At 38.8% G+C, this 26,539-nt stretch overlaps 1 protein-coding gene across 3 annotated transcripts in view; it reads left to right on the forward strand.

The window, feature by feature from the left end:
• Positions 1-26,539, forward strand: part of ARHGAP24 (Rho GTPase activating protein 24) — a 98,285-nt gene that overhangs the window by 58,387 nt on the left and 13,359 nt on the right. For 2 of the 3 annotated variants that reach the window (XM_020988340.2, XM_020988341.2), the window contains exons 4-6: positions 11,599-11,721; positions 14,389-14,596; positions 25,864-25,996. In XM_020988340.2, the coding sequence (XP_020843999.1) occupies positions 11,599-11,721; positions 14,389-14,596; positions 25,864-25,996 (464 nt within the window). Of the gene's footprint in view, positions 1-9,735; positions 9,903-11,598; positions 11,722-14,388; positions 14,597-25,863; positions 25,997-26,539 lie in introns of those variants that run through there. The other variant, XM_020988342.1, reaches the window with a different exon arrangement.

Raw genomic sequence — 26,539 nt, forward strand, 5'->3', positions numbered from 1 at the left:
GTTGGTCTGACATGAAATATCCTTGGAGTCATGCTGGTTCTTTGTGATCATCCTCTTAATTTTCTCCATTTACTAAACAAGGAAAGATTTGGAGAAGCTCTTTTGTAGATAGTTGGGGATATCTTTGAATAAATATATTTTGGACATAGATAGAAGCTTGCAAAAAAAAAAGGTTAGTCTTCTAACACTCATCTGTCCTTGCAGACTGAGAATTCAGTTGCATGGTGGGCCTTACCTATTCCCCTCAAAGGAAGATCAAACTGTGTATTTCCTATGAAAGCTATGTGTTACCCATGTAAGTTATGTATGTTCATATGGGTCATCTAAATTCAGCTTGTTAAAGGCATTGATAGATATGATAATAAATATTTCTAAATGCTTACGAGCCAGGCACTGGGCTAAGCACTGGGGATACAAGAAGAATCAAAAGATAGTCCCTGCTGTCAAGGAGCTTACAATCTAATGGGGAAGACACTGTGCAGACAAATATGTACAAAGCAAGCTATGTTCAGTATATATAGGAACTAATCAGAAAAGAGAAGTCAGCAGAACTAAGAAGGGTTGGGAAAGGCTTTCCGTAGAAGATGAGATTTTAGTTGGAACTTAAAGGAAACCAGGGACCCAAGGTGCAGAGATGAGGAGGGAAACCATTCTCAGGCATGGAGGACAGCCAGAGGAAATGCCTGGAGTGGAGATGGATATCTCGTTCCTGGAGGACGAGTCACAGAAGATGAGAAAGAAGGGGGCTGGGTGAGGAAGGGCTTTGAATGCCAGACAGAAGATTTTATATTTGATCCTGGAGGCAATAGGGAGCCACTGAAGTTTATTGAGTAGGGGACCAGGGCTTTAGGAAAATCACTTTAGTAGCTGAATGGAGGATGGATGAGAGTGGAGAGAGATTTGAGACAGGCAGACCCATCAGCAGGTTATCACAATAGTCCAGGCATGAGGTGATGAGGCCTGTACCAGGGTGGTGGCAGTGTCAGGAGAGAATGGGGCAATGACTCAGTACAGAAGCCTGGGGGTTACCTGTGGTTAGAGAGCGTGCCTTTCATTTTTTTCTAAATTATCATCTATTTTTGGCCTTGTGAATCTTTCCTTTTTAACTTTTGTCATCTGTAAAGTTTCAGTCTCTTTTTAAATTACATTTTATAGTCTATGAGCACCTTACTACATTCTAGAGCCTTTACTAACTGTAGTGGCTTTAGCTAATTATGGCCCAGAAAACCTTTAGATGGAAAAGGGAAAGGAATTTACCTTAATACCATAATAGGGGAATGAAGGTAGATTGTGGTTTTCTTTGTTTAATTTTCTCCTGTTCCCCTTTTATTGTATTTAAATATGGTTCCTGAAAGATGGCCTAAAGAATGATTTTTTTTTGCCTGGGTAAAGATTTCTGAAAGTTTATGATTTTTTACCATGTGATAAATCTTTAAAAATCATTATAAATTTAATACTGTCAAGAACCATAATTAATCAAAGAAGCCTATGAACTCTTAGCATTTAGCAAAGAAGAACTGCATAAATTAACAAACAGTACACGAGAGCATAAAATGTTTTTGTTTTATGTCCCCTTCTGATTATGAGAGGTCCCTACTTCTCCTCCCTACCTACTTCTTCACCTTTCTCTCTTCGTTCCTTCTATATAGTTGTAATCCTGTATATGCAGTTATGGATTAGCTGGTTTCACTTTGAAGAATTTTGTTTAGTATTTCCTTATATACTTCATATCATTTTAGAGTAAAGTATATTAATATATTATATTAGTAATATGCTATTATAATCATACTATTACATTATTATACATTATTGGTAACATGTAGTAAAGTATATTAATCTACTTTGATATGTGATTTATTCTATTATGTATTTTATATTTATATTCATTATTTGTTATATAATTTAGAATTTAATATATTTATAATTTATTATAATAATGTAATTTATCCAACCATTTCCCAGTTATTGAAGGATGTTTCTAATTTTTTTTGTCATTACAAATAAAGCAGCAGTGAATTTGGTGCTCAAATTGTCATTTACAAGAAAAGCAAACGGATTGATTGGCAGTTACTAATGTTCTCTCAGGCATCTTTTTTTTTTTGTGAGGCAATTGGGGTTAAGTGACTTGCCCTGAGTCACGCATCTAGGAAGTATTGTGTATCCGTCCTCTTGACTCTAGGGTCAGTGCTCTATCCACTGTGCCTCCTGTGGTCCCTTTGTGAATCAGTCAGTCCCTTAAGACTCTCACAACTGTGTTGCCTCCAGCAGAGGTCTTCTTTCTGCCAATGTAGTCTAATCCAGCTGCCTTTTCCATCTTTGTTCTCTTAAGCGTTATTTCTACCCCCTCTATAACCACATCTAGGACTGTGAGTCTAACCCAACAACCCCTTGGAGGAGATCTATAACAATTCAGAAGAGTTTAGCCTTACCATCCACAAAGGAAAAGACAAGTGGATGAAGAATACTCTTTGTCTAGACCATGACATGCAGTGAGACGAGCAACATGAGTAAATCTGTCTTGGACAGACACTGCAAATAGTCGGTGAGATCTAGAAATAAACAGAAAGAGGAAAGCAATTTGGGTTGCTTTTGGGAAATTACAGAATTCTTTTAGTGACTGAAATTTCTCCTTGAAAAAAAAAAGACCTATCTTTTTAATACCCATGCTCTAAAGGTATTGTTGTATGGCTGTGAGTTACAAGACATTGTGGTCTTTAAAGAAGTATCAGTGAATGTCACTCAGTGACAGTGACAGAAGGTGGTAACAGACATGGTGGGTGTGAACAGATTGTAATAAGGAACTATAAAAGATATCAAGAAATTGTATTAAAAAAGTAAATGAGCTGCTCACATAGAGTAAGGGACAGACATCCTTGTGGACAGTGCTGTGTTACAATAGTAGCTTCACAATGTTATGCAAAAGTATGGAAAGTCCCAACAGGTGGAGACAAACTTCTAGAAATACTAAGCAAAAGTTTAATAGGGTGGGCATAAAGGGCTGCAGTTCCCAACACTGATGGAAACATGCACATCCATGAGAACACAAATTCACAAAATATTTTTGTATTTGAGTTGATGTTTGGGGAACAAAGTCCTAGGAAGAATCACTGGGTTTAAAGGAGTGATCATTTGCATAACATTGCATATCACCATATTGGTTCTGCTTGATTGAATGCTAGAAATGGAGTGAGGAAGACCTGAGTTCAAAATCTGCCTCAGACACTTACTAGCTGTGTGACCTGAGCAAGTCACTTCAACTCTTCTAATAGTACCCAACTCCCAAGGTTATTGTGAGAATAAAATTAAGTAATGCCTATTAAACGCTTTGTAAATTTTAAAATGCTATATAAATGTTAGCAATTATTGTTATTGTTATTATCATCATTATGTTAAAATTGTATCTTGTGCTGGTTCACCTAGACCCTCCCCCTTCTAGTCAGTATAGTAAGTTTGTAAGTAGCTGGTATAAAGTAACAGTAGCAGGAAGTAAGGATACAAAGGGAAACCTAGATGTTACAAACATAGAATGTCCCAAAGATCAAAGGAGCATAATTTGTAAACTCTATCGTATACTAACCAAAAATCACATCCTGAGACTGGGTACTAAATCAGGGGAAGCCAGCCAGGTCTTGCTGTCAGGGCCTTCTGGTCCTTTGATATGTAAGTCTCAGATAAGCTACAGATATCCACAGTAAGAGCAGTAGAACACCAAATGGTACTTACAACGTTGAAAGGATGTGGATACATTAATGAACACGTAATTTTAAGGTGGCACAGATAAGAGTTACTCTGTTTCCCACCAAAACTCTATAAAAATGAGACCCCCAAAACTGCTGCCCCCTGAGTACTCGTCCATTTCTGGCATCATGTTGTTGAGTGCTTCCAATTTTAATCCATGGTTACATGAGAGATTTTCTGTGACTCTCCCCCTCCCCATTCTCTTCTTTATGCTGCCTGCCTTCCTCCACCACCCCATGCCTATCCCCATGCCATCTGCCTCTGTACCCCCCCTTTTGCCATTTAGCTATGTACTTTCTGTGCCTTAGCACCCTCTGTGCCTTGTTTAAATGTGATTAAAGATTACTCCACTTTGCCGTTTTAGTCTTTCCCTGTGAATACCCAAAGAACTAGGCATGCCTGTGCCCGTTTCATAATTCCATAAATTAATTAGTAATTCAGTTATACACATTTTCATTAACATATTGTTCCAGTTTTAAAAAGTAGAAAGATAGAAGTCAATGCACAATTTGTCAGTTGATGAGTTTGAATATATAAGTCTGATCTCTTGAAATATTTAAGGAGAAGTAATTCATCTGTCAGTATACAGGTAGAGAAAGCATGCAAGCACATGCTGACGCTCAGTAGATGTTTCTATTTACCAAGGAAAGAGGATTAAGAGTCATAAGCACATAGAAGTGATATTTAGGCATCCTCCACATTTAGCAGTGAGGACGGGTTAGTAAATGTTGTGCTCGTTTTTTGAGAGGCAGAAAGGACTTGTTAAAATGGGTGAAGTCATGTTGACTTGTACGTGGTATAAGTATTTGCTTTTGTTTCATGTTCTGTAGCTGTATTTCTGTATATGTGGTGTTCTAAAACCTATTCATTTTGCATTTCATTTATTGAATAGACAATGTCGCAGATTCCTTTTTCAGGAAGTGTTTTTGAATTCAAATTTAGACTTCCTTGGGGGGAAAAAACAACAACATTGGAATAAGTGATTGAAAACAGCGAGAGGAGAGTTAAGAGGAACATTCTAGTCTTATAATGAGTCAATGAATGTAATTTTCTAGTGTTAGAGAAATAAAGCAATATGAAATCATAAAGTAATGGTTGAATGTTAGAATTCATTGGGGAAAATAAGTGAAAGAGTTGAGTCTTTTCTTTTCCCCAATGAATTCAAACATTAGTCATTCTTTTATGATTTCATGTTGCTTTATTTCTCTGGGAAAAAAGTAATATGACTCAGTTCTTTCCATCCTTATTTTGGGGAGACTTTTAAGTAGATTTAATTCTTATAAATACAAATTCATGAATAATTTTTATTTGTGGAAATAATTGAGATATTTGGACATTAAGATTTAACATAATTTTATTAAAAATATACTGTTTTAAAAATGAAAGAATAACGATTGTTAAAATAATAGTAATAATAATAGCTACTATCTGCATAATGCTTTAAATTTTGCAAAAGGTTTTATATATAGTATCTCATTTTATCCTTATAACCTTATGAGGTAGGCACTTTAATATCCTTGTTTTACAGATGAAGAAACTGGGACCCAGAAAGTTTAAGTGACTTGTCCAGGATCTCACAAGTGGAAAGTGTTTGAGGCTAGATTTGTTGTTTATGCCTGTAATAGGCATGAGGTGGTGAAATCTTGCATCAGACTGGTGGTTGTATCAGAGGAAAGAAAGGAAGTATATACAAGCGATGTTATAAAGGTATAATCAACAGGACTTTGCAACAAATAGGATGTGAGAGAGTAAAGAGTTGAAAATGACATCTAAGGAAAAAAATGGAGCAGCTAGGTGGCACAGTGGATAAAGCAGTGGCCCTGTAGTCAAAAGGACCTGAGTTCAAATCTGGCCTCCAACACTTGACGCTTAGTAGCTGTGTGACCCTGAGCAAGTCACTTAACCCCATTGCTTAGGAAGGAAGGAAGGAAAAAAGAAAAAGAAAGAAAGAAAGAAAAAGAAAATGACATCTAGGTTGCAAGCCTGAGTGACTGGGATGATAATCTTGTCCTTTACTGTAGTAGGAAAAGTCTGAAGAGGAGAGGGCTTAAGGGGAAACATAATGAGGTCAGTCTGGGGCATGTTGAGTTTAAGATGTGTATTAAATCCAGCCCATTAGGCAATTGGAGATGCAAGATTGGAAATCAGGAGAGAGATTAAGGCTGGATAGGTAGATCTAAGAATTAGTATCATAAAGTGGGTGACAATTTAGAAACAACTATATACAAACAGAGCAGCTAGGTGGCTCTGTGGATAAGAGTGCCAGGCCTGGAGTCAAGAAGACTCATCTTTGTGAGTTCAAATCTGGCCTGAAATTGATACTAGCTGTGTGACCCTGGGCAAGTCACTTAACCCTGTTTGCCTCAGTTTCCTCATCTGTAAAATGAGTTGGAAAAGGAAATGGCAAACCGCTTCAGTATTTTTGCCAAAAAAACTCCAAATTGGGTGATGAAGGGTTGGACACGACTGAAAAATGACTGAACAACAACATATACAAACTAGCTATATACAGGATAAAGACTAAATAATCAACAGAGAGAAGGCACTAGAATTAACAGAGGCCTCCTATAGAAAGTAGGATTTTACATGGGTCTTGAAGGAGATCAGTGAAGCCAAGAAGTGGAAATGAGGGAAAGCATTCCATGCATGAAGGATAACCAGGAAAAAAATGCCTGAAGTCTGGAAATGGAGTGTCTTTTTGAGGCCAGTATCACTGGACACCAGAATATGGGGATGTGAGGAGGGAGGGTGTTGGAGGAAGGGAGTAATAAGATGGGCCTAGGTTCTGAAGGGCTCTGACCACCAAACAGAGGATTTTATATTTGATCCTGGTGGTGATGGGGAACCACTGGAGTTCATTTAATAGAGGGGGTGACACGGTCAGACTTGCCCTGCATGAACATCACTTTGACAGCTAAGTGGAGGATGGTCTAAGTGGAGGACAGAATTGTGGCAGGCAGATCAACCTTTGCCTTTGATTGACTATAATTTTAATGCTGTAGTCAGTAAAATGTTAATTATTAATATTTAATATTTATGCTTTACTTTTGTTTATGAAGTTTTTATGCCCTAGATCAGTCAGTTGTTGTAAATGTCTCGTTCAAAGCTTAGGGTATGTATACCTCTTCAATTAGCATACATTAATAATCAGGTATTTGTCATAGTCAGGCATTTAGCATCTTCCTTGTTTACTTTTTTTTTATAAGATGTACATGATTTGAGAGAACATTGACATCTGCAAGTAAGTGTTGTTGTCTATTTCTTCCTGTAACTGAATTAGTTTTATCTCTAGCTACTAAGATGCTATGCTATTCAGTCCATATATGTTAAGTTATATGCTAAGTATTAATATAATTTTATTATTTATGGTGCCTATAAGAATAATTAGGTACTAGACTTAGAGTCAGGAAAACCTGAGTTCCAATCCTGTCTCAGACACTAGCTGAGTGACCCTAAGCAAGTAACATAACATCTCTTAAGAATAAAATAAAATATATATGTAAAGCACTTTGTAAATCTTGAAGTGATATGAATTAGCTATTAATATTATAATAAACATTTACTTTTACTTTTTTGATATCATGATTGCCACAAGCACTTCTAAAAATTTTCCTATGGCATAGTGCCTTCTACTTCAACCCTTCTTTTTAATTCCTTCCTAATCTTTTGTTTAAAATATTTTTTAAAAACAGCATATCATCAGGCTCTATCCATTCTATTATGTTCCTTTGTTTAATGGGTGGATTAATCTCATTCTCATTATTGTGTTTTCCTCCAGTCTAATCTCTTACAATTTTTTCCTTTCTTAGTCCCTAATTCACAAAGAATGTGGGTAAAGAAAAGGAATGTAGTAAGCATTGACAATCTATAATTGGAATTGTTCTAATCCTATTCGTCTGCCCCCCTTCTCTTCACCCAGCCCAGACCTCAATCACCATTTATTATATTTTTTCTCTCCTTTTAATACCTCCTTTGTGATTCACTCTTCAAAGTTGGAGTGTGTGAATATTGCCTTCCTAACACTACCCCCTCTCAAATATCCTTCTCTCTTCGCTCTGTCCCTATAATGTTGCATTGTTGAGTTTGACATGTTTCTACATCAAACTCTTAGGTGTTTCTCTGTTTGTGTATTTATTCATTCTTTGCCCCATTCAGATAAGAATAAGGTTTATAGGATGCCTGTTACCCCCAACCTCTCCTCCATGTTTGTATACTCTTTTGACAAACCACAGTTATGAGAAATGGTAACTTCTTTCATTATTCCTGATTTCTTTCCTAGTGTGTTCTCTTTTCCTTCCTGTTTATTTCCTATCTTAACACCAGCAAAACAGTAAAACCATCACCAGAGCCTGAGTTTGACTTCCCTGCTTCCTCTGTGACCCTTGAAGACAATGGGATTTTTAAAAATTTTATTTTTAATTTATAGAATAAAACAAGCATCTCCATAACATAGTACAATAAAAAAAGATGATTGTACATGAAACTGCAACTCTACTATGCACAAAATATACAACAAAATTCTCATGTAAATTTCTTTTTTTTCTGTTTCTTCCTTTTTTATTAGAATATAAGCCTTCATCATCATTTAGTTCCTTGTAGTTGCTTAAATGTATTCACTGTTCTAGGTTTCTCTTGTCTCCTGTGTTCACACTCCAGCATTCTTCCTGAAGTCTTCTTATCAAGACTGCTTAGAAGTCCTTTGTTAAAGGTCTGTTTTTTTCTTATACACATTTTTCTTTCATCTTTTAAAATATTGTTGTCAAAATTTCATCTCAAGTCAACAAACATTTATTTTGTCCCTCCTGTGGGCCAGGCACTGTTCTAAATGCTAGGGATACAAAGACAGGCAAAAGACAATCCTTGCTCCTTCGCGCTACATTCAATATAGTCTGGTATGATCCTGACTGTGGTTCCTTAGTATCCATATGCTTTCTTCTGGACATTTGTGGCATTTTTTTTTTTGACCAGAAAAATCTTGTTTATGCTATGACCTTCCTAGGTGTTTTCAACTTGGGAATTCTTTCAGGAGCTAAACTGTTTTTTGTTTGTTTTTGCGTTTTCTTTTCACTTTGTCATCTGGTTCTAAGTGATCTGAGCGATTTTCTTTTATAATTCATTGTAATATAATATACAAATTTTTTTATTTGCAGTCTTCTGGGAGACCAGTGATTCTTAAATTATGTGTCCTCACATCTTTTTTCCAGGTCATTTGCTTTTGATAGGATACCTTCCATGGTTTTCCAATCTTTCAGTCTTCTTATTTTATGCCAACATTGCTTGTTGTCTCATGGAGTCATTTACTTCCGTTTGCTTCATTCTTTTTTCCAAGGAGCTCGCCACTTCGAGTTTTCCTTCTTCTGTTATAAGGTATTTATTTTCCTTCCAGTTTTTTTTTTCCCTTAAAAGGATCATAGGTCTTAAGCTGGATGATACTTCATTGCTGATGAGGAAATTGAAGCTCAGGGGGATTAAACGATTTGCCCAAAGTCACACAGGTACTAGCCAGAGAGGAAGGGTTTGAACCTGACTCTAGAGGTTACTCTTGACCTGTACCAAAAAGCCTGAAAGCCTATAGTACACAGTATTCTTGTGTCATCTCCCATCTAAATACTAACTAAAACTAGCTCTGCTTGCTTAGCTTTTGAGATGAGAAAAGATCAGTGCAAAATTTTTTGTATTTTTTCACTTATGCTTCATTTCTTCCAGCCACTCTTACAGTCATTGTGACCAAGTCATTTTTTTTCTTCTGAGGTTCTATTGTACTTACTGTGTAATTATCCTTTTCTGAGTTTACTGCTAGGGCTTCTCCTAACCCCCAGTATTTCTTCATTGAGTTTGGAGTTTTCTTTTTTTACTCATAGCCTCTCTTCTTGAATTGAGGCTTTACACTATGGCCAAAGTCTACATCCTTCTACATTCTTGGAACCTCGGTTTGGTTCTTTTTCCTTTCTGTACTATGGGTCCTACCACTAGAGTTCTGTGAGGGGTGAATGGAACCCCTCTCTGCCCTGCTACCATCCCTGGTTTATGCCTGTACTTTCTGGTATCACAAAGCAGATGCTGGCCTATGGAACCATCTCTGGCTTCTTCTTGTTAAAAACTCACCGACTGCGAGTTGACTGCCTTTGCTAGTGCTGCCTTGACCTGGTTAACAGGATTCAAAGGTTGTGTTGGTTTGGGGCTTCCTAGAGGGTTCCCCCAGCCTACTGCCTTCTGGGGTTCTGCCTGGCCAGGACCAAGAGACTACTGGTCTTGGGCCACGTTTACCAGAGCTCACATTGAATTTATTTCTCCCTTTACTCCCACCCACTATTCCCTCTTCTTAGTGTTCAGTTTTCTGGTAATTTGTTTATGTAACAATGGAATGAATGAGTTTACTGCTATTTCTCTCTGATATTCTCGATCATTGTTTCATCTGGTGTCCCTTGAGGTGTTTGCTGGGGTCTTTGTCAGGAACAGCTAGGGTGGTGTAATGGATAGAGTGCTGGGCCTGCAGTCAGGAAAACTACCTCTGAGTTCAAATCTGGCTTCAGAGGCTTACTAGCTATGTGACTCTGGACAACTCACTTAACCCCATTTGCCTCAGTTTCCTCATCTGTAAAATGATCTGGAGAAGGAAATGGCAAGCCACTCCATTACCTTTGACAAGGAAACCCTAAATGGGGTCACAAAGAGTTGGACACAACTGAGAAAAATCATTGTCAGGAGATCTGGATTCCTAGGACTTTTTAAACTTTTCTATCTTAACTAGAAGTCCTTGACCAGTTTTTTCCTAGACTTCCCCCCCCCACTTCCATCAAGAGTAATGAAATATTTATGAAATATTAATTCTTTCTCCTGTTTTCCTCTTGATTTTCCCCCTCATGTCATTTGTCCCTTGAATTCTTTAGTTCACTGAAGCCCTCTTTTCTTTATCAATGATTTTCAGATGATTTTTTTTAAAAGAAAAATTTGAAAACCAACAAACAGCCTTTCCTACCCGCCCCCAGCCATATTTATCTCTGGTTGTATAAAAGTGTGCATTCAGTTTCTTAGTCTTGCGTTGCTATTTGAACTATTTATGCTTCTCTTTGATGAATTTGCATGTTGAACGTTTTCCCACTTCTGAGAACTTCTGAAAGGATTACTTGTCTTGTGCTTATTTATTGTAAGCAAAGCGTAATGCTATGATATTCTCATTTATTGGAATAGAAGAGTTTTTTTTTCCTGGCTTCCTGCTTTTTTTTTTTTTAATGAATACTTTGGAAGTCTGACTACAATGTACTTTTTTAGTTAAATTTGGGTTTCTTTCTGCTGTTATTCTGTAGATTCTTTCATGTACTTTGTATTATATATGCAGCATTTCTGGGCAACTTTCCTATAACTTTCCAAAGCATGGTATTCGCGTGGTTTTTTTTTTAAATGTGTTTCTAGAAGATTTGTTGTTTTTAGATTATGTCTTTACACTCTGTCTTCAATTTCAGCATTCTTGTTTTGTTAGAGCTCTCTTGTGCTCTTCCTGTTTTGCATTTTGATTTTTGACTAGTTAATTTTCCTTCTACCATGACTTTTTTTTGCATTCTAATTCTATTATTCTCTTTTTCAGAGATCTACTGTTTTAGATAGTTGCTTTCTAAGTCAGGTTTCTATCCTTAGCTCTCTCTAATAATTTTTGTCAGTGACTTAGATAAAAACACTTATGGACTACTTAAACCCAAAGCAGAGAGGGATAAATAATATATTGCTTGACAGAATCAGACCCTGACATAATACAGACCCTGTGCTTGCATCATGTGTGTAGGGTGTGACAGCAATTATTGGGGAAGCTCTTGGTGGCAAGATTTTGTCTGGGAGCTTGCTTATATGTCATTGTTTTTATAGGAAGAGAAAAGAATCAGATGACGGCCAACCATGAGACCTACCTCCTCATGGCTAATACACAGAAGGACATGGAAGAATGGTTGAAGTCCATTCGCAGAGTCATATGGGCACCTTTTGGTGGAGGTGAGTCTACTTAAATGTGGTGAAAAAGCAGACATGATGAAAAAAATTCTATGTCACAGTTCTTTGTTGTGGCTTTTTCCCCCCTGTCAGATAGGAGGCTATTGTTTTGATATCAGCATCCATCTTCAAATAAATGAATAAAGAGAATTGTGTCATGACATCTTTGAACTATGCAGAGTTTGGGGAGGAATGACTCTCATGTATAGAAGTGCTGGACTTCAGTAAGATTGTAGAAGTCTCACCCTCACCATCTCAAAACAGAAAGAAGCATGCCTAATAAAGCGATGTAAATCCCCCCCCCACAAGGAGAAAAGAAACAATTTCCCACGAGGTAATTCCTATAGGAAGAACACGGGTCTATGTGGTAAGAGCAATCATTGCCATAGTGAGGACCCAGTTAAGGTGATTTATATTATTCTGTTGTATGTGTAATATATATATATACATATATATATATATATATGTGTATGTGTGTGTGTGTGTGTGTTTGTATATACATATATAATACATACGTATATACATATATGTACACGTATTTTTTATGTGTGTGTGTGTGTGTGTGTGTGTGTGTATTGTGGTTCTAGTTGACAGAATATTGTCATTGTCTCCAAACTTTTTTGGTCTGTCAAAGTTATTTTTCTTTATAATATTGTTATTGTATAAGTCGCTCTCCTGGTTCTGCTCACTTTACTTTGCATCACTTCATACAGGTCTTGCCTTTCGTCTCATCGTTTCTTGTGGAGCAATGTTTCACTATATTTATATACCATAATTTCTTCAGGCATTCTCTAATAGAATGTCCATGTGTGCCTTTCCCTCTTTCTTTTATCTCACTGGGGGATATTCCTAGGAGTGCTGCTGAAGATGTGTAGGTTATGGACTTCTTGCCACAGTCCCAAATTGCTTTCCCCAGTGGTTTTGTCGGTTCACAGATCCATCGATGGCGCACCACTATGGGTGTTTTCTTGCAGCCTCTCTACCAAGCATCACTTAGTTTTTGCCAGTTTGATGATGCAAATGAGGTTTTTCTGTTCAGTGCCAGACTCAGACCAGATTCCTGTTAGTTTACATTCAATATTAGAACAAAAAGGTCATTCAGCTGTAAGGAGGATTTCTTAAAGAAGATTTATTTAGCAGTACTTAGCAGGAGAGCATTTTTCTCTCCTGCCTCCTTCACATTGTGCCTCTGACTGCACCTGTTGCCTGTGTCAGTGACTGGCTAGAGTCAGAGGTGGAAACTCAGGGTGCAGCCGCTGGGAGAGCCCCTACTATAGCTGCCCTGCTCCTGGTACTTGCATTGAGAAAAAGGGAGGAGAGAGATGGACACAAAATGACGTCAGTCTTCCTCAACACATGCCAAGGTCCTTCCTCTGGAGAGTATAGGGTGGTTCTGTGATGACATGACTTCCAAGGGAGGGAGACGAGAAGGAGCTCATGGAGAGCGTCAAAGGTTAAGAGGCGATATAAAAGAAACCCCAGCAGCAACTTTATATGTCATTTAGGGTCCTCCTTACCTCTGCCTACCTGCCCACTGCCCATTGACCCACCTATCAGTAATTGATAAGGGCAGGTGGGAGTGCTGAGACCCATATCAGTTAAGTGTTGCTACTCATTAAAGTTTGGCCGAGAAGATTAGAACTAATAGGTAAAAGGAGACTGAGAATCTGCCTATCTCATTTGCTAGAATTCTCACTCTTTTTCCTGAGAGTTTGTCCTTTCTATTAGACTCCTTGTATCAAGGACTTCAATTTACTTTGACAATGCTCATTATTTCCTATATCAAATTAATGCTCATCTCTAGAAAATAGAAGAGAAGGGTCTATGTCAAATAACTTACCAGTGACAAAAGGTAAAGAGGTTGTGTGCACACATATGCATAAAATAGATGCAAAATAAAATGGGGGCAGGGAAAGCATTATCTTTGGTAGTCCTCAGTGTTTTAGAAAGACAGGAAAGCTAAAGACTAGCACCCATATTTATTCTAATGAAGTCTTCTTCCTCATCAATCCTGAACACATCACAATATCTCCCAACCTCAATTTCTTCTGAAAGAAATGATTGTTAAATTGATTGCTTGTTGTCTTTGAGGTTTACATAATTTATGCAATGACCGCAGTAAAGTGCAGGAAAATAGCAACATGACATCAGAAATCAGATCAATGTACTGGACATTTCTGACATTAGATGCCTCGTTCCGTACCTATGGTTTACCGTCTGTAGGCTCGTTGGATGATGGCACCCTTCCCTCTTATCTAAGTATTCATGTCGGTGACCGATCTGATTTCTGGTGCCACGTCATTATTTTCCTGTACTTTATTGTGGTCATTGTGTAAATTGCCCTGATTCTGTATCAGGTCACCTAAGTCTTTCCAAGTTACCTAAATTCTTTATATTTGTAATTTCTTACAGTGCATCACTACTCCATTGTATTCATATACTGCAGCTTATTCAGAGATTCCCCAATTGTTGAGGACCCACTTGAGAAAAATAGAGGAAAATGATGAATGATGATGATCTCTTTGAAAATGCTTATAAACAGTCCTTTGGGATGATGTAGACAAATGAAGCGCTGCTTATATTAATTTCCTTCTCATGTGTTAACATTCACACAGATAAACAGAGCTATTTTCCCTAAAGCCAGAGATATTTGTTTTTGTTCCTTTCTAGGTATTTTTGGACAGAAACTGGAAGAAACAGTCTGCTTTGAGAAGAGATATGGGAACTTCCTGGCCCCCATGTTGGTGGAACAATGTGTCGATTTTATCCGACAGTGGGGGCTGAAGGAAGAAGGTCTATTTCAACTTTCAGGCCAGGCTAACCTTGTGAAAGAGCTGCGGGATGCCTTTGACTATGGAGAGAAACCATCTTTTGACAGGTAAGTACAAAAAGAGTCACCAACGTTTATTAAGCACTTACTATATGCCAGGCACTGTGCTAAGTGTTGGGGTACAAAGAAAAGCAAACAACAGTCCCTGTTCTCAAGTAGCTTACAGTCTAATATGGGAAACACCATGATAACAATTAACTACGAACAACTTATAAAGACAAGGGAGGGATGCAACACCTTACGAAGGCAAGTAAGATCAGAACTAAAGGGGACTTTTGATGTGCACACTCACCAAGCAAAAGAAACTTAATAAATGCTACTGAGTCCGTGTAGCCGATGAGTCAGTATTTAATTTGCTTGAAGAGTAAGAAAAGGCTTATTGTATCTTTAAAAAATCTCATCCTGTGTGGGAAAATTGGAACGCTAATACATTGTTGGTGGAGTTGTGAAATGATCCAACCATTTTGGAGAACAATTTGGAACTATGCCCAAAGGGCTACAAATATGTGCATACCCTTTGATCCAGCAATAGCACTTCTAGGGCTATATCCGAAAGAGATCGTACAAATGGGAAAAGGACCCACATGTACAAAAATATTCATAGCAGCTCTTTTTGTGGTGGCAAAGAATTGGAAATTGAGGGGATGCCCATCCATTGGGGAATGGCTGAGCAAGTTGTGGTATATGAATGTAATGGAATACTATTGTGCTATAAGAAATGATGAACAGGCTGACTTCAGAAAAACCTGGAAAGACCTATATGGTCCGATGCTGAGTGAAGTGAGCAGAACCCAGAGGACTTTGTACACAATAACAGCCACATTATGCAATGACTAAGAATGTTAAACTGAACCCTTCTCAGCATTACAAGGATCTAAGACATATCCAGAGGCCTCGGGATGGAAAATGCTGTCCACATCCAAAGAAAGAACTATGGAAGTCGAATCACTCTCACTTAATTTTACCTTAAGTTGAATTTTGTTTCATCTTTCTGATGGTTCCTCCTATTGGTTTTAATTTTTACTTACAACTTCACTAACATGAAAATATGTTTAATGGGTATGTAAATGTAAAGCCTATGTCAGATTGTGCACCGTCTTGGGGAGGGTGGGGGGGGAGAAAAAGGGAGAAAAAAATTTTCAACTCAAAAGCATATGGGAAAAAAAATTTAAAAAAAATCTCATCCTGTTATCCCTTTAGAATCCTAGGGATACCCTTGCTTGAGGAATTGAGGGGAGATTCTCTAATGTCATCAACTTGATAGGAAAAGATGGGTCTTTGTTTCAGGAAAAAGCTTGGGATCATAAAATGCAACTTCCAATTTTGAGTCCAACTCATTGTGTTGAGATTTAGAGGTTTGGGGGTGCTGGGACCCCAAAATATCGAGAGCAAGATATGCCAGCCCTGCCCAAATGAATTCAACCCAAGACTGCTTTCAGCCAAAGACAAAGTTGATTAAAGATTAGCCCTACTGGCCAGACTCTTAAGGAATCCAAGCATTTGTATCACTAATGCAAGCCTCCAGATTTTAAGAATCTAAGCCCTTGGCTAGACTCTTAAAGAATCTGTGCCTTGGTTGGATTATAAGAATTTGGGCATCTTAATGGAGGCAAGATGGACCTTATATATAGAAAGACTGTGGGAGGGATCCAGGAGTGGCCGAGTAGTTTGAGGTGACTGGAGGAGGGGTTTAGGAGAAGGGGTATCTTGATGGGAGTGGCCAGTAGGCTAAGGTGACTGGAGGAGGGGTCTAGGAAGGATCTTGATGGGAATGACTGGGAGGTTGAGAATGGGGTCTACATAGGATCAAGGATGGGAAGCAGCCCGGCCATCTGGCATAATAGACAATGGAGGGCTAGGCCAGATTAAGGGAAACAGAGAATTGGTAGTTGGTATTAATGAAAGGCCAGTTGATAGGATTATAGCCTCAGGCAAATGCCAGAGATTTGGCCATGTGGAAAGGTCCAAGGTTTTTACTTTTTGAGGTCCAGATTCCAGAGACATCGTCTTTTCCTTTTAGGAGCTCAGATACCATCCCCATCAATTGTACATGCATATGCAGTAGCAGTCACACACACACACACACACACACACACACACACACACACACACACTCTACAATCTTCCTTCCCACACTATCTCTTCATTTGAGTGACTTTTTTCTGTAATACTCCTTTATAATAATTCCATGCATTCTCTTTCTTACTTCTTCTTCTAGGCTACTTTAGTATCTGTATATCTATCTGTCTATCTACCTATCTATCTATGTGTATGTGTATACACACACACACACACACACACACACACACACACATATATATCTGTATATATATATACTCACACATATATGTGTATAGGCGCACACATATATTTATTTTTCTGTGTGTGTATGTATATGGTATGTGTAATGATGGATGAGCTCATTCTATTATCCCTTGATCTGGTAGAATTTGGGACACTTCTGTGTTCTGCCTCAGCATTGAAAGACTTCTCATTTGAGATGATGAGGCCATCACTTATTGGTTCCTTGATCCCTATGACAGCAGTGGTGGTGGGAGAATTGGCTGCTTAGCCATTCAGTCAAATCTAAAGGGAGAGGTGACTTCTTCCAGTGAGAAAAGGAGCAGAAGCAAAGAACTTAAGTTGAAAACTGAGACAGAAGCTGGGTAGAAAACTTGGAGGGGCTTGCCCTAGTAAAGTAAATTGTAGGTTGAATGGAGGGGAGGGGCAGAATTTGGAAACTGAAGAAAGTTTAAAAGAGAACAAGCTAGGCCTAGATGATGATCTAGATTCTACTTCATTGTTCTACCCCAAAATTCACAAGATTGGTAAAGAGGCAAAAATTGACCAAAGTGTAGGTACAAGGTTGGTGTATTTGATTACCCCGTCCCACATAAAGGTAACTTTTATGGGGCAGCTAGGTAGTACTGTGGATAGAGCACTGGCCCTGGAGTCAGGAGGACCTGAGTTCAAATCCAGCCTCAGGTACTTATCAGCTGTGTGACTCTGGGCAAGTTACTTAAGATTGCCTCAAAAAAAAAAAGGTAACTTTTGTTAGGTAAGAATACTTCCTTTTTGAAGCACTTAATCAGAACTGAATGTGAACAGAGCCTCTCTGAAACAATGAAAACCATTATGTGGGAGACTTGAGAATCACATAGAGATTCTAAGGGTCTAGAAGAAGAAAGGGAAGAATAGAGGCCTTACTGAGCTGAGAAAGAACCAGTAGCTCAGAGGCAAACAGTGGAAGGAGAAAGAGAATGTAGGACCAGGCTGAGGCAGGGGAGATTTATCAGCTGTTAAGGCATCTCAGATCAGAAGACCAGGGTGGATACCACCAGTTGCACCCACCTATTCAAGGACTGAGAGAAGTTCCAAGAAAAGTCTGTTCTTTCCCCAGCTTCTCCTCCTATCTGGCCATAGACACAATAATATAATCTACTGCTTCATTACCCACACATTTTTGGCAATCCCTGCCATAGAGTGTCTAAGACACTGATAGATATAATCAGAGACAGATATAAATGTAAATCAGACAGAAATCAAACCTCTGCCTAAGTGTTGGGAATTTTCCTCTCTAGACCTTTGAAGTAATTTTGATTTTACCTATACCTTTTTTTTTTCTAAAATAAACTACCTAAAGTTACACAGAAGACCTTATAGACCTTAGGGGTCATTATATTGTCCCTAGGCTTAAAACAAGCAAATTATTTTATAGAGTTACAAGTATAGGCTCATCTAGGGTTTTTTTTCTTTCTTTCTGTTTGGGAGTTTAAATGTTGGGTTAATTTTAAATATTATTTTATTGTTATTTTGTTTGTTTTGTTTAGCTTCTTTAAAAAGCAGGATTTCCAGCATTATTGTTTAAGTCTTGTATTTTAAGCATTTTCATTATAAAAATCTTAGTTCTGATCCATGCCTAAGAGAACACCATTTTATGATTGCTGTAACCACTTGTGGTTATATTGTTATCACTGCTTCTAATGTGAATTTCTGGAATTTATAAAATTGTTTGTTCAATTGTGGTATTGGTAGTTGGGTATATGTTGGCACTATCGAGCAATATTATGAGGATAAAAATATAATATTTTTAAAATACTGCTAATTTATGGAAATCAGTATTCACAAGGAACTACTGCTTTATGGGAGAAAAGCCTATTTTTAATAAGAAGGATCTTATAAACTTCATGAAGAGCAGAGTAAGAGAATTAGGAAAGTGGGTTTTCTTTTAAAGTATGTATTATTCAAAGGAGTGAGGGCTAGAGATACCCTGTGGATGTTGTCTGTGAATTACCAGAGTTAGTCTACCATTCAAAAATAACTGAAAAAATACAGGTAAGGCACAATACTTGAAACTTGGTTTACCAGAGTCAATTGGACATTCTAGAGTAGCTGAGAAGGTCCAGGTATGGTATTTGGAAATTGGAGAGGGAGGAGTTATGTAATAATCTTTAGAATTAATGATTGGAAATGATGACTTAGCACAGCAATTGAGTTTATTATAGTGGACAGGGTTTGGAAATCAGTTTTGGGTTTTACTTATATATAAAGTTTCAGAAAAAACTTTTCTGAAAGAAGCAAAGTTAAGTGGTATTGAATCTAAACTGTATAGAACAAGGATATTTCCCCTTCCTTCAGCCTGTATGTTCGTGAAAGGCAAGCTTTCCCAACTCAAATAGCAGTGTGGCTTTAAGGAGAAGACTCAGAGATAGTTCTATCACAGTGGACAGAGACAGACCACCAGTATGTTAAATGGTGGCTAGGTAATCATAATCATAATCATAATCACTATGCTAGTACTTATAGAACACCTATAGTGCTGGGCACCATGCTAAGCACTTTACAAATATCATCTCATTTGATTCTCATAACAACTCTGTGAAGTGGGTGTTATTATTATCCTCATTTTACAGTTGGAGAAACTGAGGCAAATAGTGGTTCAGTAACTTGCCCAGAGTCATACAGCTGGTAAATGTCCTAGGCTGGATTTGAATTCAGGTCTTCTGACTCCAGGCCCAACCTCAATCCACCATGCCTCCCAGCTGACTAGTGTAGTGGAAAGACACATATCACCAGTATGTCAGATGGTGGGTCCCCTGAATGGCATAGAGAGGCTACCTTTGAAAACAGGCCAGCAACAATCATCCCAAATTAGGAACATTTTTAAGGAATATCCCTAGCTCTCCTGAGGAAGACTGTATGGTAAATAGGAAAAGAACAGAATAGTTACAAGACTGATGGATCTCTAACAGTGACAAGAGGTGCTGCTTTCTAGAAAGTCTTAAAGGGCCTGCCTTTGAGCTCGCATGTGGCATAAGCACATAGAATCATGGTCCTGTCATGGACCCTCGAGGCTTCGGGGCCCTACCCCAACTCACACTCTCAAAAAAGAATCTCAGGTTTCAGAGCAGAGCTACATTTCCTCCTCAGTGTTATAATGGTACCCCAGAGGATCCAGGGAGTTATTATCTAATGCTATAGGTTCAAGCCTTCAACTTTTCCCCACTCAAAAATTACCAGTTGAGAATCATTTCTGTCAGCCAGCTTTAAGCATCTTTTAGAAATGAGTTTTTACTGAGATGGTATAGATGGGTACAAAAATACCCCGTGTCAGTGACACACTCACCCATAAGCACTTACAGAATCCAAGGGAAAAGGGACTCAAACTTAGAAATTACTGTAATGGTGGGATAACTCAGTTTTTGATTACTGGAAATCGTTTTCTCTAATTCCTTGGTTGTTCAGGAGCTCCTTGTGAAGCCATACATCTCTGTCATTCTTTCCCTGGCTCTCAAGGAAGACACTGCTATTAGCTGATGTGGGAGATGCTGTTAGGACGCTGATGGGAATTGGGAAATCCCACATCCTTCAGGACCTTAGAAGCTCACAAGGAGGCAGGGGCAGGAGGAGGATACCTAGGCCAAGGCTCAAGTTGAAGCCTCTCCTTGCCCCTTAAGTGGTTCCTTCTCAATGATTTTATTAGAAATTGCTTCAACCTCTCAAATGACTTTCGTTCTAAACTTATTTAATAATTTATAAACAACCCCTGGAGCATGGCCAAGTTTCCTAGTCACATCTGAACACAATTTCTGTGCAATAGCACATTAGCTCCAGAAACTTCTTTCACTTTGATTGATTGGACATTTTATCATTTACTTTGTGTGGGTTGAGATAACTTGATTGAATAAATTAATCAACCTCATGTTTACATATAAATAAACTCAAAATAGCCTATGGCTATAGCCAAACAGGGAGAATATCAATGATCTTAGAAAAAAATAGTCAATGAAGAGAGTAATAGCCATCCCAATTTCTGCCATAAGTGGACGGACCTTTTCCTGACTAGAGTAGCAAGAGGGGTATTGAGGCTGAGTATTGAGACTTGACCAGAGTGACTCAAATAGCCATACCTAAAAGCATTTCTAAAGATGCTATAGTGCTGAAACACGTTCTGATCCATAATTACTTGAAATCATTTAAGTATATAGAAGATAAGTCAAGAAATGTCTCATGTGACAAATATTCCAAGTACTATGAGAACATTTTCCCATTCATAGTACGGGAAAACTAAACCAGCAGACAACCCTGTAGGTGGTGAGTCAACAGAAGAACTCACAGTAATTAGAAGGAAAGAAGGATTCAAGGACAAATCCGTCCCATATGGAAAAGTAATGAGACAAGGGACTGGAAGGTAAACTAGCATGATACACAAACACCACCATCATAAGGAAGCCAGAAAGATATATATTCCTCCTGTTACGGTTGTGTAAGAGATAGCTATATACAGGCCACATGCATTTGAGAAGAGAGTGTAACTTTGGTAGGATAGAAGTTGAGGGCGACAGGACCACCTTTGGAAAAGTAAGACAGAGATGAGGGAAGGAGGACATTCCAGTCTCTGCAAACGATAGCCATGACTTTGTCTTTCTTAATGGGTTTTTCTTAGTAGGACTCATAATACTTCCTACAGAGGATTGAGAATATATACCAAACTCTCTCCTAAACAGCAGAGTACAAGTGAACATTGTGTTCTACTCATTCTACAAGAAATACTTAAAGTACCTAATGCATACAACCTTTTGACGACTCTGGCCTTGGAGGACTGAGTTACAAAAACTCTCCATACCTGGAATACATTGGCTTATCTTCAGAATTCCCTGAAGTTATTGCTGGTGTCCACAAAGCAATGCATGTGGTGGCCTGACATGCTCAGACCCGACTTGCATAAATATTTTTATTGGAACCAATTTCCATCTATTTAGGATAGTAGCAGAGCATTACAAACAAGATGCTGGAGCTTTATACCTTATATTTTGATCATCCCTTCAGCTGGTACAGAAGCGTACAGAAAAATAGAGTCAAGTTATCACAGGAACAGCCGAAGAGCCCCAGCCTTTCCACCTCTGAAGTTAATCCAGAGAAATTTGATATTAGGGATTCAGCTATACTAGAAGAGAGGAAGGAGTGGCTGAGACAGAAGCTTAGCTAGAGGACAAATGTGATCTGACTACATAAGTGGGATGTGAGATTGTACCCAAGCTCACCTACTCCTGGCTGTTCCATGAAAGATCTAGAAAAATGTCTGTATCTGTGATGAATGATCTCAGAGAACATATCAAGTCATCACTGAGCCAAACAGCCCATATGTGTCACCCATAGTGATGGTACCAAAGAAGAAGAGAACGATATGTATGTGTATTGAATACCACACCTTAAACCGGTGATGTCATACTCAGAAATGGGAGCCAGTAATCCATATATAAGGATCCCTGTGGAGTGCATATTGACTTAGTTTTAAAATATAATATTATCTATGTTTTCTTGTATTTTATTTGTTTTGTTAAATATTTCTCAATTACATTTTAATCTGGTTTTAGCTGCGATCAGGAGCATTTTAGGCCACATGTGGCCTGTGAGTGATGTGTTTGACTCCTCTGCCTTAAACAAAAGAATTAAGGCACCAAGTGCCTTGTATTGTTACTGGTTTTCTGGCCGGACCTGTGCAGTGGCTATCACCAGCTACCAGTGGCTAGTTGGGAAAGATCAAGAGAAGCTCTGTACCAAGAGGACGATGGTCCTAGCTGCGTTTGCTGACAGAGACCTGACCAACAACATCTGTTATCTCCTTCACAAAAGCTGGAGTTCCTCACAAAATGTTTGATCACTGAGAAATCCAAAGGCTTCATGGAGAAAAGTTCTAAGTTTGGACTGACAATACTCCACCGATGTATTCTGACCAGGTCCACGTTATGACACTATTTGCCAGAGATGGGTGTAGAACTAGCCAACTTCACGTTCAGCTACATTATCAGGTAGGGAAGAGCATTGGTGATTCAGACACCTTGTCAAGAAGGTACTTAGCACAGAAATACCCAAAGAAGAAATGAAAGCTGTATGTAACAATCAAAAAAGTGGAATATAGATGGCTGAAAGTTTGGGATTTCCACCACAGAGCAAGCCAACAGAATTTGTGAGCCTTGTATCATTGAGCCAACCCTCTTTACCTCAGTTGCCTGTGGATGAAGAGAAAAGATAGCCAACAAACAACTGTGAGTACTGCAAGATAAGAAGTGAAGCAGCAAATTTTAAGGGACTCAAGTTTGAGTCCCTTGAAGTCACTTTATTATAGAGAAAGTTGTCAAAATTAAAACTGTGCAATGAAGTGCTATGCTATACTGTCCCTGATCCCACCAATGGTTCCAAGAAGCATCTGGTATTACCTGGGGCATATAGCTCTATGGTCATGAAAGCTTTATATGACTTTGGATGTGTTAGTCAAGACGAGACCCTAGAGCCAAGAAGATTTCACTGTTACTGGCCCTAGGTGGCTACAGATATCACGAAGAAAAATGAGATTTGTGCCCACTGTGTACAAAGAAAAGTAGTGCCAACTTGTACTGTATATTTGAAGAATAATAGCATTGGCAAACATGTTACACTTTGTCTGCCTTGACTTTTTATCTCTTGGAAGAGATCACATGAGTGTGTCATATATTGGTGATAATTTCATAAGCACTATACAGGCATATCCTACCAGGAAGCAGAAATCTTCCATCATTGCTGAAATGTCATGGGAGAGGCATTTCTAGGTACATGGACTTCCTGCCAGGATCCATTTAGATCAAGACAGTTACCTTGAGAGAATTTATAAATATTAGTCTTAGGCATTAAGAAATCTAGAACAACACCTCCCTTCTTTTCCCACCAAGGAGACATAGAGCCTGAATTTTTTAGCCACATACTGAAAATTCTTACTAGTCAACATGTGGCTTTCCTCATCCATGCATACATTTCTACCAGCATTTATGCCACTGGCTTTACACTCTGTTTGCTGATGTCCAGGTAAGAGCCCAGCAAACAAACACCCACAGCCGATACATTTTTCAGCTGAGAAAGACACTGAAGATAGCTTTATCATCCAGCTACAACTTCAGCCCAGAAAAGCACTGAAATAGATAAATAATGGGCCTCAACATACTAAACTGTAGGACTGAGAGGAAGTCACTTAACCTCTATTTGCCTAAATTTCTTCATCTGTAAAATGGGGATTATGATAGCACAAACCTTACATGGTTGTTGTGAAGATCAAATGAGACAAGACCTGTAAAAGTACTTAGCACAGTGCCTGGCACATAGTAGGCACTTGATCAATGCTTATTTCCCTCCACCTTCCTCTATTCGTATCAGTCACATTTTAAGTTTCTTTACAGACTCAATCTTCTCGAATCTTTCCTTCCTCTCCGATACATTTACTGAAACATGCATACAAGAACATAAACTCCACTCCAATAGACTATCCCCTCTCAGTTTTTGTGTCTCTTCTCTCTGTCCTCCTACCTATCTGATCACTCCTTCTATATTTCCTTTGCCGGATCTTCATCCACATCATTCCCTTTCCCTGTAAGTGTTCCCGAAGGTTCTGTCCTGGGCCCTTGTCTCTTCTCCCTTTATATCGTTTCACATGATGATTTGATCAACCACCATGGTTTCAGTGATTATCCCTATGCAGACAACCCTCAGGTCTACCTACTCAGCCCTAAACTCTCTCCTGACCATCAGTCTAGCATTTCCAACTGTCTGTTAGACATCTCGAACTTGGTGTCCTGTAGACATCTTAAACTCACCATGTCCCACACGGAACTCATTATCTCTCTCTCCCCACAGCCCCAGCTCTTCCCTCTTCCCAACTTCCCTATTACTGTTGAGCATGCTACCATCTTCCCACTTACTTTGGCGTCATCCTCAACCCTACTGTCTCCCCACCTCACACCCCATGTCTAGTCAGTTGCTAAGTCCCATCATTTCTACTTCCCTAAGATCTCTCCTATGCAACACCTGTCTATCCTCTGACTATGCCACCACTTTGAACAAGCCATCATTACCTCCCACCTGGACTATTGCAGTGGACCACTAGTTGGTTTTTCTGCCTCAAGTGTCTCCCCACTCCAATCAATTCTCCATTCATCTATCTAACTGATTTTCCTAAAGGACAAGTTTGATCATGTCACCCTCTCCCTTGTTCAGTATTGGCTCCCTATTACCTCCAGAATCAAATCTTGTTTGGCTTTAAAGGCCTTTCTAATCTGGCCTCTTGCTACACCTTCCTCCCCTCCACATGTTCTGTGATCCAGTGGCACTAGCTTCCTGGCCCTTCCTTGAACATGACATTCCATCTCCTGGCTCTGGGTATTTTCACCGGTTGTCCCCCATGCCTGGAGCTCTCTCCCTCCTCATCTCTACCTTCTAGCTCCCCTGGCTTCCTTGAGTCTTAGCTAAAGTCCTATCTTTTGCAAAAAGCCTTTCCAGTCCCCTTTACTCTTAGCATCTTCCCTCTGAGACCACCCCCACTTTATTCTGTATGTATTTTGTTTGTAGTTGTCTGCATATTGTCTCACTCATTAGATTGTGAGCTCCATGAGATGAAGGACTGCTTTTCTTATATTCCCGGTACTGAGCACAGTGCCTGGCACATAATAGGCACTTAATAAATACTAGCTGACTGATTGACTGACTAGCTGAACTCAGCTCAATGCTCTACTATGTGAGATAATGCTTAGAATCTGTGAAATGGTAATTTTTGACCTTAATAAATTCATCTTTGTTAAATAACATTTTCATTATCAATAAGTATTCATAAGCCCTTTTGGTGGGCTTTCTAAAGAATCCATCTTATTTAATTTTCATCTTTGTAGGTCTGTTTGTGGATCTTTTCAATTAATCTATGTTTTCACACTGGGCAATTTTATTAGGCCAAAGGGCCCAGTAAAGAGTACATTACTTCACTGAAAAGTATCTTTAATGTTCTGTCCCTCCAGTAACACAGATGTACACACAGTGGCTTCACTTCTTCAATTATTTCTCCAAGAACTTCCAGAACCAATCATTCCCTATGCAAAGTATGAAGACTTTCTGTCCTGTGCCAATTTACTCAGTAAAGAAGAAGAAATGGTAAGTTTAATAGTAAGCCCATTTGCTTGGGTTTTACATCAGTGTTTTTTACCTTTACTTTGTAATCTGCCCTTTGGATTCTCCTCAAGTTGTTCTTATACATCTCTGTGCATTAGTATAATAATCTGTGACCCAAGGTCCCTAGATTCTGTTCTCCTATGGATTGGGTCTGATCTCAGGGACCAGCCCAAAATATTGGTATCACTTTTTGGCTTGTTACAGTCTCACCCTTAAGGGAGTCAAGATGGTAGAGTAGCAGGGAGAAGTGTAATCCACATCCCCCTATCAAACCTTCTCAAGTAGTAAGGAAACCCAGTTTCACCCCCATTAAGTTGCAGATTCACTAGGAATCTAGCCTGCTTCTATTGGCATTACAATAACCCTTGCCACTTTGACTGGAAAATGGTTTGAATGCTGGAATTCTTTCTAGGAGGAAGCTGTCCTATACTCTTGGCATTTTGGGGTTCCCAGCAACCCCAAACTGCATAATCGGGGTTCCCAGCAACCCTAAACCACATCAGGATATGTGAGAGTGAGGAGTTG

This window comes from Phascolarctos cinereus, unplaced genomic scaffold (assembly GCF_003287225.1).
Source record: "Phascolarctos cinereus isolate Bilbo 61053 unplaced genomic scaffold, phaCin_HiC Scaffold_9;HRSCAF=440, whole genome shotgun sequence".
Taxonomy (NCBI): Eukaryota; Metazoa; Chordata; class Mammalia; order Diprotodontia; family Phascolarctidae; genus Phascolarctos; species Phascolarctos cinereus.